Source organism: Saimiri boliviensis, chromosome 6 (genome assembly GCF_048565385.1).
Source record: "Saimiri boliviensis isolate mSaiBol1 chromosome 6, mSaiBol1.pri, whole genome shotgun sequence".
Taxonomy (NCBI): domain Eukaryota; kingdom Metazoa; phylum Chordata; class Mammalia; order Primates; family Cebidae; genus Saimiri; species Saimiri boliviensis.
Genome location: NC_133454.1, coordinates 77,148,359 through 77,161,673, shown reverse-complemented (window position 1 = coordinate 77,161,673; position 13,315 = coordinate 77,148,359). Strand labels below are relative to the sequence as shown.

General features: G+C 40.5%; 1 protein-coding gene across 2 annotated transcripts in view; it reads right to left on the bottom strand.

Annotated features, from left to right (window-relative positions):
- The window catches only part of SYT9 (synaptotagmin 9), a 233,927-nt gene that overhangs the window by 69,103 nt on the left and 151,509 nt on the right, over window positions 1–13,315 (bottom strand). For both annotated transcript variants that reach the window (XM_010339260.3, XM_003919797.4), the window contains exon 4: window positions 1,488–1,608. In XM_010339260.3, coding sequence (XP_010337562.1) covers window positions 1,488–1,608 — 121 coding nt within the window. The remainder of the gene's footprint in view (window positions 1–1,487; window positions 1,609–13,315) is intronic.

Genomic DNA, 13,315 nt, shown 5'->3' with positions numbered 1-13,315 from the left:
GCATTTTCAATACTGAAAACAGGCCCCCCAACTCTGAGCCACCTCAGGGAATCTTTTCAGGTCTTTAAAAAAGGGAATTCCTAGACTCTCTGAATTTCTGAATTCCTAGAGGGCAGAGAGAACATCTGGGAGTGGAACTCCTTAAGTACAGAGAACTTGAGCCCCTAGAGTGGCCTGACTTTGCACTGCAAGGAGAGAAGCAACACAGCATATCAGGGAGAGAAAGCACACAGGCTTCCTCGTGGTGCAACACTGCAGTGAGGTGACAGGTGGCACGGCTGGCTTCTGCTCCAGATAGGGCTTTTCTGGTCCTGCAAGCTATCTCACTTTCCTTCTCTTCAGTGGGAAGTCCTCATTCTCTTTTTACCTGCAAATCCATGCATTGCTCTGACTCCTATAAACAGTCCTGGAGGGACTTAGATGACTAGAGAGACCACATCTTTTTTTTTTTTTTTTCTGCATAAAAACAACAACAAAAAAAAACCACTGGGGTATAAGATGCAGAATATATTGCATCTGATGTTCTTTGATTTCAGAGATATAAGTCAGGGTGTACTGGATGTTTTGTAACCACATTTGTGAAACACCTACAGAGGTTGCTTGTGAATTTGCACAGTTAGCAATGCAGATAGAGGCTTTTTTGTTGTTGTTGTTAGGGTTCAGAATTTAATGCTTGGTTTACTGGGGAAAACTAAAATTCATAGTTCAATTTAATAAGGAAATAGGATTGTTCTGAACCTTCAATGAGCTTGAGATGATGATATTTGAGGAAAGACCCAATTAGATAAGCTTTATCAGTGTGTGTAAATGGTAGATGCAATTCACAATTATGGTGAGGGAGACCCAAGAGAGAGTACAATTGCCCCTGGTATCCACAAGGAATTGGTTCAGGACCCTTCATAGATGTGAAAATCCAAGGATTCTCAAGTTCCTTATATAAAATGTATGGTATTTGCATATAACCTATGTACATTCTCCTGTATACTTTAAATCTTCTCTAGATTGCTTACAATACCTAATCCAAAGTAAATGCTGTATAAATAGTTGTTATACTGTATTCTTTTAAAAAAACTGTTTATTTTTATTGTTGTATTCTTATTTTTTCTTGAGTGTTTTCAATCCATTGGTGGTTGAATCTGCAGATGTGGAACTGGTGGATACAGAAGACTAACTGTGATAATAACAATAACTATCTATACGTAGCACTTAATATATGTTAGACACTGTTCTCATGGGTTTATGTTTATTAATTCAGTTTTACAACAGCTCAGTGAGCCAGACACTATAATTACTCTCATCTTACCAGTGAAAATCCAAAGTTCAGAGAGGTAAAATGACTTGCCCAAGGTTATATAGGTGTTAGGACTAGGATTAACCCTATGTAGTCTGGTTCCAGAGTCAATGTGCTTTGTTACCATACTAAAACTTTCTAAGGTGCTTATTACATTAGAAGTGCATGAGGAAGTCTGAATTTGAAAATGTCCCACCTGATGCTCCTGTTATGTCCATTGCCTTTAAATTCCTTGCTTTTATAATGGTAATGGTCAGCCTGCCAGCCGTTGGAAGATAGCACAGGGAAAACATCAGCTCTCCCAGATCCACGTTGTCCTGTTGAGAAAGCACAAACTGAAGTATTAGAAAGTGTCTCCAGCCTGGTGTGCAAGAGGCTCAGCTTCAGGCAGCACACTGCCCTTTTTGCTCAGCTTGTGAATCCCTGGTCTCTCTTCCCTTCATGTCAGTCACAGGGAGAATAATAAATCCCTGCACTTTGGGAGCACCTCATCCTAAGGAAGCATAGCTATCTTTTTTTTAAAATTGTACTTTAGGTTCTGGGGTACATGTGCAGATCATGCAGGATTGTTGCATAGGTACATACATGGTAAGCTGGTTTGCTGCCTCCATCCCCCCGTCACCTGAATCTGGCATTTCTCCCCATATTACCTCTCCAACCTCCCCACCCGCCGCTGTCCCTCCCCTGGTTCCCCCACAACAGACCCCAGTGTGTGATGCTCCTCTCTCTGTGTCCATGTGTTCTCATTGTTCAACACCCGCTTGTGAGTGAGAACAAGTGTTGTTTGATTTTCTGTTCTTGTGTCAGTTTGCTGAGAATGATGGTTTCCCGATTCATCCATGTCTCTACAAAGGACATGAACTCATCGATTTTTATGTCTGCGTAGCATTCCGTGGTGTATATGTGCCACATTTTCCTTGTCCAGTCTATCATCGATGGGCATTTGGGTTGGTTCCAGGTCTTTGCTATTGTAAACAGTGCCACAGTGAACATACGTGTACCTGTGTCTTTATAACAGAATTATTACAAATCATTCTATTAGGAAGCATAGCTATCTTTGGATGGCAAAGCTGTAAGGCTGCTCAGGCCTCTGCCACCATGTATCTAGCCACAGGGAGCCCTGTACAGACTCATCTGTCCAGGTAGCCCAGTACATATCCTCCAGTGCAGAAGACTCAGAAAGAAGCCTCACAACCTCAACAATAATCCACAGAGTCCCCCATATGACTCCACTCATATCACTACCACAATGCACAAAGAGTCTCTAGTCAAAACTATACAAAGAGGTGCCCTACAGTGCTGTGGCGCCCCACCCACAGCCCAGGGTAGCTCTGCACACAGCCCATGCAGCAAACTGAAACCTCTCAACAGGTCTCCACACCTCCCCACAAACTCCCCTGCGCAGCCTCCTCAAGCTTGCCACAATATCCCTGTATACTCCTGCATACCCCCAACCTCCCACACAGAATCCTCATGCCACCAAGCACTACACACACCCTGGTTGTGCACAACTTGTGTGGACCAGCACGTGGCTCCACTGGACCCTGGAAACTTACAGCCTGTCACATAGCTCCAAATAAGGACACTGTGTGAGCCTGCGAGTGGCACCCTGAGAGCCCACACATTCAGAGCCCTGGACACACACTTGCCTAGTCCCACACAGCCTCCATGCAGGGAGAGAAGAACAGAGACCCAGACTCCCAGGTGGCCTCTCACAGTTCCACTTTGCGGGAGCTCTTTCCTTTTCTTAGCATGTCTCTAAAGACCCCCATTTCCCTCCACTGGGGAATATATCTCAGGCAGTGTGCAGCCATTCAAATAGGTCAGGAGACACAATTCTCTTTCTCAAGCTCAGGGAGAGTATAACCAGAAAGGAGGGGAAAAAAGCCATTTCATTTCGTTTCAATTTCTGAGAGAGATACCTGAGGTTATCGAGCTGAGGTGCCTGTGTCTAATTAATATAGTTTCCTACTGACAGTGCTCTGGGGATTCAGGTTTTTGCCCTCAATGTCCACAGCTTTCCCTCCCCTTCTCGGTTCTCCAAGGATGCTTCTATTTTTAGAAGGACAGATTCAGCTCTGGAAGGTCACCTCACCCAACCTCCATTTCTTGATTGCTTCCACAGGAGGATGAGGCAAAGGGACCTATTTGTTCACTAAGGCAGATGGATTACTCTGTGTCTTCTTGCATCATGCATTGCTTGCGTCGTGTAAATAAATGACCTCACCTTGCAAGCTAGGCTTTTTTGGTTCCTGGAGCCCTGACCTCAAGAGACCCAGGGGACTGGGCCCTCCCCTTTTGGGAGCTATGAGGGCTTGGGGACTAGAATTCTACAGGACTGGAGGTTTTATACACAGCAGGCTCTGGCTTGCTCTGTGGTGCTGGGTTCCCTACCGCAGGAGTAGTGTCTGGCCTCACTGAAGAGAGAAGGATTGACCCAGGATACTGCTGGTGGAAAGGAAAGGGAGACCACAGCTGTCCCCACACATAACCCTTTTGTTTCCTTACTCCCTGGCCCACTTGTTTGCTCTTCAACTTCTGTTCTTCCTTTAAAAGGCTTTTCACAGTACCTAGCTCTCTCCTCTCCCCTTATCCTTCTCAGAAAATCTTGATTTAGCAAAGTAAATACAGAATTAGCCAAAACTATGCCTATGAAGCTTCATAATCAATTCCTTCAACATACATTTCCTGAGGGCCTTCACTGTGCAAACACTTCGTAAGGTTCAGGATGTGAAAATGCGTGCTGTCTAATCTCTGCCCTCAAGGCTGATGCACATAATTAAATGTGATGTGTCAGATTACTTCCATGCTAGGTATGTTGGGTTGTTTGTTGTCCTCATCATCAGCTCATTCACAAATATTTATACAACATGGCTATTTGCTCATAAGTTAAAAGAAAAAAAAATCAAACCTCAGATTTGATGGTATATCCAGAATTGAACTAGGCAAACTCCACATTTGTACTTCAAAAAATAGCAAATTAGGTGGGTGCAGTGGCACCTGCCTACAATCCTAGCTATGCTGGAGGCTAAAGCAGAAGGATCACTTGAACCCAGTACAAGTTCAGCCTAGGAAATCTAGCAAGATGCTGTCTCTTAAAAAAAAAAAAGAAAAAGAAACAAACAACAGGCAGCTATGTGCCTCTTCCATGGAGAAGAACCAAAATAGCAAGCAGACATTTGCACTTTGAATAGATCATCTAAGAGAGAACACTGGAATTCAACAAAACGTGACAGGAAGCACCAAAAGTAACAAAGGAAAAGGAAGCAATGCAGCCTGCTCTGCTGGGTTTGGGTGGGAGCTGGGAGAAGCTCCCTAATGTGGGGAAGGGGTAAGCGAGAGACCTCCCAGGGTCCACATTCCCACCACATGCTATCCTACTCACGGGAGAGCCCCTCAACCCTCACAGGCCTTGAGACTAAGACAGAGAACTACCTAGAAATCGTCTAGTGGTATTGCTTCAAAGAGGGAGCTCATGCTGTGACCCACAGGCCCCTAAGCCCTGAGCACAGTGACATTCTGAGCCACCAAAGGACTATGTCTTGCCCTGGTTTTGATGCCACTGATCCTGCTATCAGGCCAGGGAGAGAGAGATGAGACCAGATGCCTTCATGCACCCTAAGGATAAATTCTACTGTCACTAGTGCTGCAAGCTGCTGGGGGACTGAGGCATGAGCAAATCACATACTGCACAGCTACCTACCTATGCTGCTCCCAATGAGAATGTCTGTGCCCTCCCCAGTGGCAGCCCTGAATGGAAGCCACCACTGTCCTCACCTGAGCATTCTGTTGACTACCTGGGGACCACCCTGTTCCTGCCTATCATAGCCATGCTTTAACATATTTCCAGGGGGCCTGAGGACAAGTCTCAAGTCTGCCAACCTGGTCCTGTCTCCTCAGTACTTGAGCATGCCATCCAGGGGCCTGGAAATCACCCAACCTAGTCCACCACTGTTGGTACATGTGCATTCTTCCCAGGGTCTGAGGTGGGGGCAACTCAACCCCCTGATACCTCCATAATTAATACCCACTTGCAAGCACCATGACACTGGCCCGTCTAACTCACTGCAGCTCAGACTAACTTGGATTCCAGTGAGTGGCCCAATCAGTGCTACTGCCCACATCAAGCCTGCTAATCAAGGGCAAGGGAACCTGCCCACATGCCAGGCCCTGTGCTGCCACTACTAGCATTTCAGCAAGCCATGTGGAAGCCCAATAATTGGTCCACCTGGACCCACTAATACCAGAGCCAGTATATAATCACTCTGGGGCCCAAAGACAGGCATCTTCAGCCTACTGCTATATCCCTGAGGCCAGAAGACTGGCCCACCTAATAACCTAGTTACCACAGTCTCCACTAATAACTACACCCTAAGCCAACAAGGAAATCAGAAATACCACTGACACTATTTGTAGCCAAGGAGATCATACAGAGACTACGCTGTTGCTTGCATCCAAAAATCAAAGCCAAAGCGTGCTACTCAGCCAACATTGTAGATAATCTTTAGAAAGAAAGTCCTCTCTACAAAAGCAAATTTAAAAAATTGGAAGAAGCAATTGTTACACCTGATATGCAGATATTAACATAGGGACACAGGAAACATGAAAAAGCAAGGACACCTTCAAAGGAACACAATAATTCTACAGCAACAGAGACCAATAAAAGAATCAGTGAAATCCTGGGTAATTCAAATTACTGATTTTAAAGAAGTTCAGCAAACAAGATAATTTTGAAAAGCAATACATAAAAGCAGAAAACAATTAACCAAAGAGATACACATTTTTAAAAGAACCAAACAGAAGTTCTGGAACTGAAGAATTCATTGAATGAAATAAAAATACAGTAAAAACCTCCAACAATGGATTAGATTAAGCAGAAGAAAGAGTCTCAGAACTTGAAATCTTTTGAAATAATCCAGACAAAAATAAATAAAAATAATAAAGAAGAATGAGAAAGGCTTTGTAACATATGGGACATAACATAAAGTGATTCAATATTCTAATTATCAGAAAGTTCATGCTGACATCTGGGGGGGGGGTATCCTTCTGGTACAAAGATAGCAGAATAAGAAACTGGCAGCAACCCTTACTGTTCTGCAGCCCCCGCAGGTGATCCCCAGGCAAGCGGGGTCGGGAGTGGACCTCCAGCAGTCCTACAGCAGAGGGACCTGACTGTTAGAAGGAAAACTAAGAAACACAAAGAAATAACTTCATCATCAACAAAAAGAATGTCCACTCAGCGACCCCATCCAAAAGTCACCAACTACAAAGACCACTGGTAGAAAAAATCCACAAAGATGGGAAGAAACCAGTGCAAAAAGGAAGAAAACACCCAAAACCAGAACACCTCTCCTCCCCCAACGGATCACAACTCTTCACTAGCAAGGGAACAAGGCTGGATGTAGAATGAGTCTGATGAATTGACAGAAACAGGCTTCAGAAAGTGGGTAATAACAAACTTCTGTGAGCTAAAAGAATATATTCTAACCCAATGCATATAAACTAAGAGCCTTGAAAAAGGGTATGATGAAATGCTAACGAGAATAAACAGCTAAGAGAATATAAATGAATAGATGGAACTGAGAAACACAACATGAGAACTTCGCCAGGCATGCACAAGTTTCAATAGCTGAATCGACCAAATAGAAGAAAGGATATCAGAGATTGAAGATCAACTCAATGAAATAAAACAAGAAGGCAAGATTAGAGAAAAAAAGAGTAAAAAGAAATGAACAAAGCCTCCAAGAAATACGGGATTTTGTGAAAAGACATAATCTACATTTGATAGGTGTACCTGAATGTGACAGAGAGAATGAATCCAAGCTGGAAAACGCTCTTCAGGATATTATCCAGGAGGATTCCCCAACCTAGCAAGACAGGCCCATATTCGAGTCCAGGAAATACAGAGAACACCATAATGATATACTTCAAGAAGAGCAACCCCAAAGCACATAATCGTCAGATGCACCAGGGTTGAAATGAAGGAAAAAATGCTAAAAGCAGCCAGAGAGAAAGGTCAGGTTACCCACAAAGGGAAGCCCATCAGACTCACAGTGAATCTCTCAGCAGAAACTCTACAGGTCAGAAGAGAGTGGGGGCCAATATTCAACATCCTTAAAGAAAAGAACTTTCAACCTAGAATTTCACATCCAGCCAAACTAAGCTTCATAAGTGAAGGAGAAATAAAATTATTTACAAACAAGCAATTGCTCAGAGATTTCCTCACCACCAGGCCTGCTTTACAAGAGCTCCTGAAAGAAGCACTAAACATAGAAAGGGACAACCAGTACCAGGCACTCCAAAAACATACCAAATGGTAAAGACCATCAACGCAATGAAGAAACTGCATCAACTAACAGACAAAACAACCAGCTAGCATCAAAATGGCAGGATCAAATTCACATATAACAATATTAACCTTAAATGTAAGTGGGCTAAATGCCCCAATCAAAAGACACAGACTGACAAATTGGAAAAAAAGTCAAAACCCATCGGTGTGCTGTATCCAGGAAACCCATCTCATGTGCAAGAATACACACAGGCTCAAAATAAAGGGATGAAGAAAGATTTACCAAGCAAATGGAGAGAAGAAAAAAAAAAGAAAGAAAAGAAAAAAGAAAAAGAAAAAAAAAGCAGGAGTTGCAATCCTAGTCTCTGATAAAATAGACTTTAAACCAACAAAAATCAAAAGAGACAAAGAAGGGCATTATATAATGGTAGAAGGATCAATGCAACAAGAAAAGCTAACGATTCCAAATATATACACACCCAATACAGGAGCACCCAGATACGTAAAGCAAGTTCTTAATGACCTACAAAGAGACTTAGACTCCCACACAATAATAGTGGGAGACTTTAACACTCCACTGTCAATATTAGACAGATCAATGAGACAGAAAATTCACAAGGATATCCGGGACTTGAACTCAGATTTGGACCAAGTAAACTTAATAGACATTTACAGAACTCTCCACCCCAAATCCACTGAATATGCATTCTTCTCAGCACCACATCACACTTACTTTAAAACTGACCACATAATTGGAAGTAAATCACTCCTCAGCAAATGCAAAAGAATGGAAATCACAACAAAAAGTCTCTCAGACCACAGTGTAATCAAATTAGAACTCAGGATTAAGAAACTAACTCAATACCACACAACTCATGGAAACTGAACAACTGGCTCTTGAATATTGGCTGAACAAACAATGAAATGAAGACAGAAATAAAGATGTTCTTCTAAACCAATGAGAACAAAGACACGATGTACCAGAAACTCTGGGACCCATTTACAGCAGTGTCTAGAGGAAAATATATAGCAATAAATGCCCATATGAGAAGCAAGAAAAGATCTAAAATCAACACCCTATTGTCTATTGTCAACATTGAAAGAGGTAGAGGAGAAAGATAAAAAAAACTCAAAACCTAGCAGAAGACAAGAAACAACTAAGATGAGAGCAGAACTGAAGCACATAAAGACACAAAAAAACCCTTCAAAAATTAATAAATCCAAGAGCTGGTTTTTTGAAAACACCAACAAAATAGACCACTAGCCAGATTAATAAAAATGAAGAGAGAGAAGAATCAAATAGATGCAATAAAAACAATAAAGGGGATATCACCACTGATTCCACAAAAATACAAATCACCATCAGAGATTACTACAAACAACTCCATGCACATAAACCAGTAAACCTAGAAGAAATGAATAAATTCCTGGACACTTGCACTCTCCCAAGCCTAAACCAGGAAGAAGATGAAATCTTGAATAGACCAATTAACAAGGGCTGAAGTTGAAGCAGCAATTAATACCTTACCAACCAAAAAAAGCCCAGGTCCAGATGCATTCACAGCCTAACTCTACCAGACATACAAAGAGGAGTTGGTACCACTCCTTCTGAAACTATTTCAAACAATCCAGAAACAGGGAATCCTTCCCAAATCATTTTATGAGACCAACATCATCCTGATATCAAAACCCAGCAGAGACGCAACAAAAAAAGAAAACCTTAGGCCAATGTCCATGATAAACACAGATGCAAAAATCTTCAATAAAATACTGGCAAACTGATTGCAACAGGACATCAAAAAGCTTATCCAACACAATCAAGTAGGCTTCATCCTGGGGATGCAAGGCTGGTTCAACATATGCAAGTCTATAAACATAATTCACCACATAAACAGAACCAAAGACAAAAAACATATGATTATCTCAACAGATGCAGAGAAGGTCTTTGACAAAATTCAACAGCCCTTTATGTTAAAAACTCTCAATAAACTAGGTATCAACAGAATGTATCTCAAAATAATAAAAGCTATTTATGACAAACCAACAGCCAATATCATACTGAATGGGCAAAAACTGGAAGCATTCCCTTTGAAATCTGGCACTAGACAAGGATGCCCTCTCTCACCACTCCTATTGAATATAGTATTGGAAGTTCTAGCCAGAACAATCAGACAAGAAAAAGAAATAAAGTGTATTCAATTAGGAAAGGAGGAAGTCAAATTGTCTCTATTTGCAGATGACATGATTGTATATTTAGAAGACTCCATCTTCTCAGCCCCAGATCTCCTGAAACTGATAAGCAGCTTCAGCAAAGTCTCAAGATACGAAATCAATGTGCAGAAATCACAAGCCTTCCTACACACCAATAACAAACTTAAAGAGAGCCAAATCAAGCCAATAACGAACTGCCATTCACAATTGCTACAAAGAGAATAAAATACCTAGGAACACAACTAACAAAGGATGTAAAGGACCTCTTCAAGGAGAACTACAAACAACTGCTCGAGGAAATATGAGAGGACACAAACAGATGGAAAAATATTCCATGCTCATGGTTAGGAAGAATAAATATTGTGAAAATGGCGAGACTGCCCAAAGTAATTTATAGATTCAATGCAATTCCCGTCAAGCTACCTATGACCCTCTTCACAGAATTGGAAAAAACCGCCTTAAACTTCATATGGAACCAAAAAATAGCCCACATAGCCAAGACAATCCTAAGCAAAAAGAACAAAGCCGGAGGCATCACACTGCTGGACTTCAAACTATACTACAAGGCTACAGTAATCAAAACAGCATGGTACTGGTATGTAAACAGAGATATAGACCAATGGAACAGAACAGAGGCCTCAGAGGCAATGCCACAGATCTACAACCATCTGATAAAAACAAGCCATGGGGAAAGGATTCCCTGTTTAATAAATGGTGTTGGGTGGCTAGCAGTGTGCAGAAAGCAGAAACTAGACCCCTTCCTGACACCTTACACTAAAATTAACTCCAGATGGATTCAAGAATTAAACATTAGACCTAACACTATAAAAACCCTCAAATAAAACCTAGGCAAAACCATTCAGGACATAGGCATAGGCCAGGACTTCATGACTAAAACACCAAAAGCAATGGCAACAAAAGCTAAAATAGACAAATGGGACCTAATTAAACTCCAGAGCTTCTGCACAGCAAAAGAAACAATCATTAGAGCGAACCAGCAACCAACAGAATGGGAAAAAATTTTAGCAATCTACCCATCAGACAAAGGGCTAATATCCAGAATCTACAAAGAACTAAAACAGATTTACAAGAAAAAACAAACAAATAAACCCATTCAAAAGTGGGCAAAGGTATGAACAGACACATATGAGACCAACAAACAGGAAAAAATGCTCATCATCACAGGTCATTAGAAATGTAAATCAAAACCATATTGAGATACCATCTCATGCCAGTTACAATGGTGATCATTAAAAAATCCGGAGACAACAAATGCTGGAGAGGATGTGGAGAAATAGGAACACTTTTACACTGTTGGTGGGAGTGTAAATTAGTTCAACCATTGTGGAAGACAGTGTGGCGATTCCTCAAGGACCTAGAAAGTCCATTTGACCCAGCAATCTCATTATGGGTTATATATCTGAAGGATTATAAATTATTCTATTATAAAAACACATGCACATGTACATTCACTGCAGCACTGTTTATAATAGCAAAGAGCTGGAATCAACCCAAATTCCCATCGATGATAGACAGGACAAGGAAAATGTGGCACATGTATACCATGGAATACTATGCAGCCATAAAAAATGATGACTTTGTGTCCTTTGTAGAGACATGGATGAATCTGGAAACCATTATTCTCAGCAAACTGACACAAAAACAGAAAATCAAACACTGCATGTTCTCACTCACAGGTGGGTGTTTAACAATGTGGACACAGGGAGGGAAGCATCACACACTGTGGTCTGTTGGGGGGGATTAGGGGAGGGAGAGTGGCAGTTAGGGAGTTGGGGAGGGATAACATGGGGAGAAATGCCAGATATAGGTGATGGGGATGGATACAGCAAATCACACTGCCATGTATGTACCTGTGCAACAATCCTGCATGTTCTGCACATGTACCCCAGAACCTAAAGTACAATAAAAAAATATATAGAGAGAAATGTACCTTAAATGTACTGATATAAATAGATAAAAAGTAAAAGAATTAAAAATATATATGCCATACTAACACTAATAAAAAAAATCTGAGTGGCTAAATTAATATCAGAACAATTATATATCAGAGCAATGAATATTACCAGGGACAAAGAGATTTATTAGATTATGATAAAGGCCTCAACTCATTAAAAATGTATAAAAATTCTAAATGTTTATTCACTCCCCAGCACACCCTCAAAATACATGAAAACTAACAGAACTGTGAGGATAAGTAGACAGATACATCTCTAATTAAAGTCAGAGGTTTGAATACTAAATAACACTATCAGTTCACTTGGCCTAACTAAGGCATTCTATAAAGAGTGATTTACCAAACTAATAGAACATACATTCTTTTCTTAGGTGCACCAACAACACTAAACAAGACAGATTATATGCAGTCATAATACAAGTTTCATTTAAATTTGAGAATATCAATCATACAAAGTATATTTTCTTAACCACAGTGGAAATAAATTAGAAATAAATAAAATAAAGATATCTAAAAATATCAATGTATTTGAAAACTAACACACTTCTCTCTCTTCTCTCCTCTCCCTTCTCTCTCTCTCTCTCTCTCTCTCTCTCTCCCCTCCCCCTCTTTTGAGACAAGGTCTTGCTCTGTTGCCCAGAATGGAGTGCAGTAGCACAATCACAGCTCACTGCAGCCTCAATCTCCTAGGCTAAAGAGATCCTCTCACCTTAACCTCATGAGCGGCTGTGACTACGGGCACATGTCACCATTCCTGGATGTATATTTAATTTTTTTGTAGAGATGGCGTCTTGTTATGGTGTCCAGTGGTCTCAAACTCCTGAACTCAAGTGATCCTCCTATGTTGGCCTCTCAAAGTGTTGGGATTACAGGCATGAACCACCATGCCTAACCCTAAAACATATCTAAATAATCCATAGGTCAAAGAAGAAATCCAAAGGAAAACTAGGAAGTATTTTGACCTGAATTAAAAACACATATATTAAAATTTGTAGAATGCAGCTAAAGCAACATTTACAAGAAAATTTACAGCACTAAAATATCTATTTGATAAGGAAAAAAATTTCATGTCAATAACCTCAGCTTCTGTTCTTAAAATCTAAAAAAAAACCAATTAAAGTAAGCAGAAGAAAGGAAATAACTGAGATTAGATAAGATAAAGAAGTATAATTTCAAATATTAAAATGGCCACTAAAAAGTTAATCAGTATATTTAGTAAGCCATTATTACAGATAAAACGGAATTATAAAAGTAGCTCAATCCAATAGAAAAAAAAAGAACAAAAGTATGGATGAAACAATTAGAAAAGGCAGATTTAAACACTGACAATTATATCCAATGTGTATACACTTAAAAACATCAGTTGAAAGAATAGAAATGGTCAGATTGGATAACAAAGCATGACTCAACTATATGCTGTCTACAAGAAACCTACTTAAAATATAGATTTTTAAAAGATTAAAAAAAAAAAACAACAAAACAACAACTAGGCCATGTAAACACTAATCAAAAGAGAGCTGAAGTGACTATATTAATCTCAAAGATTCTA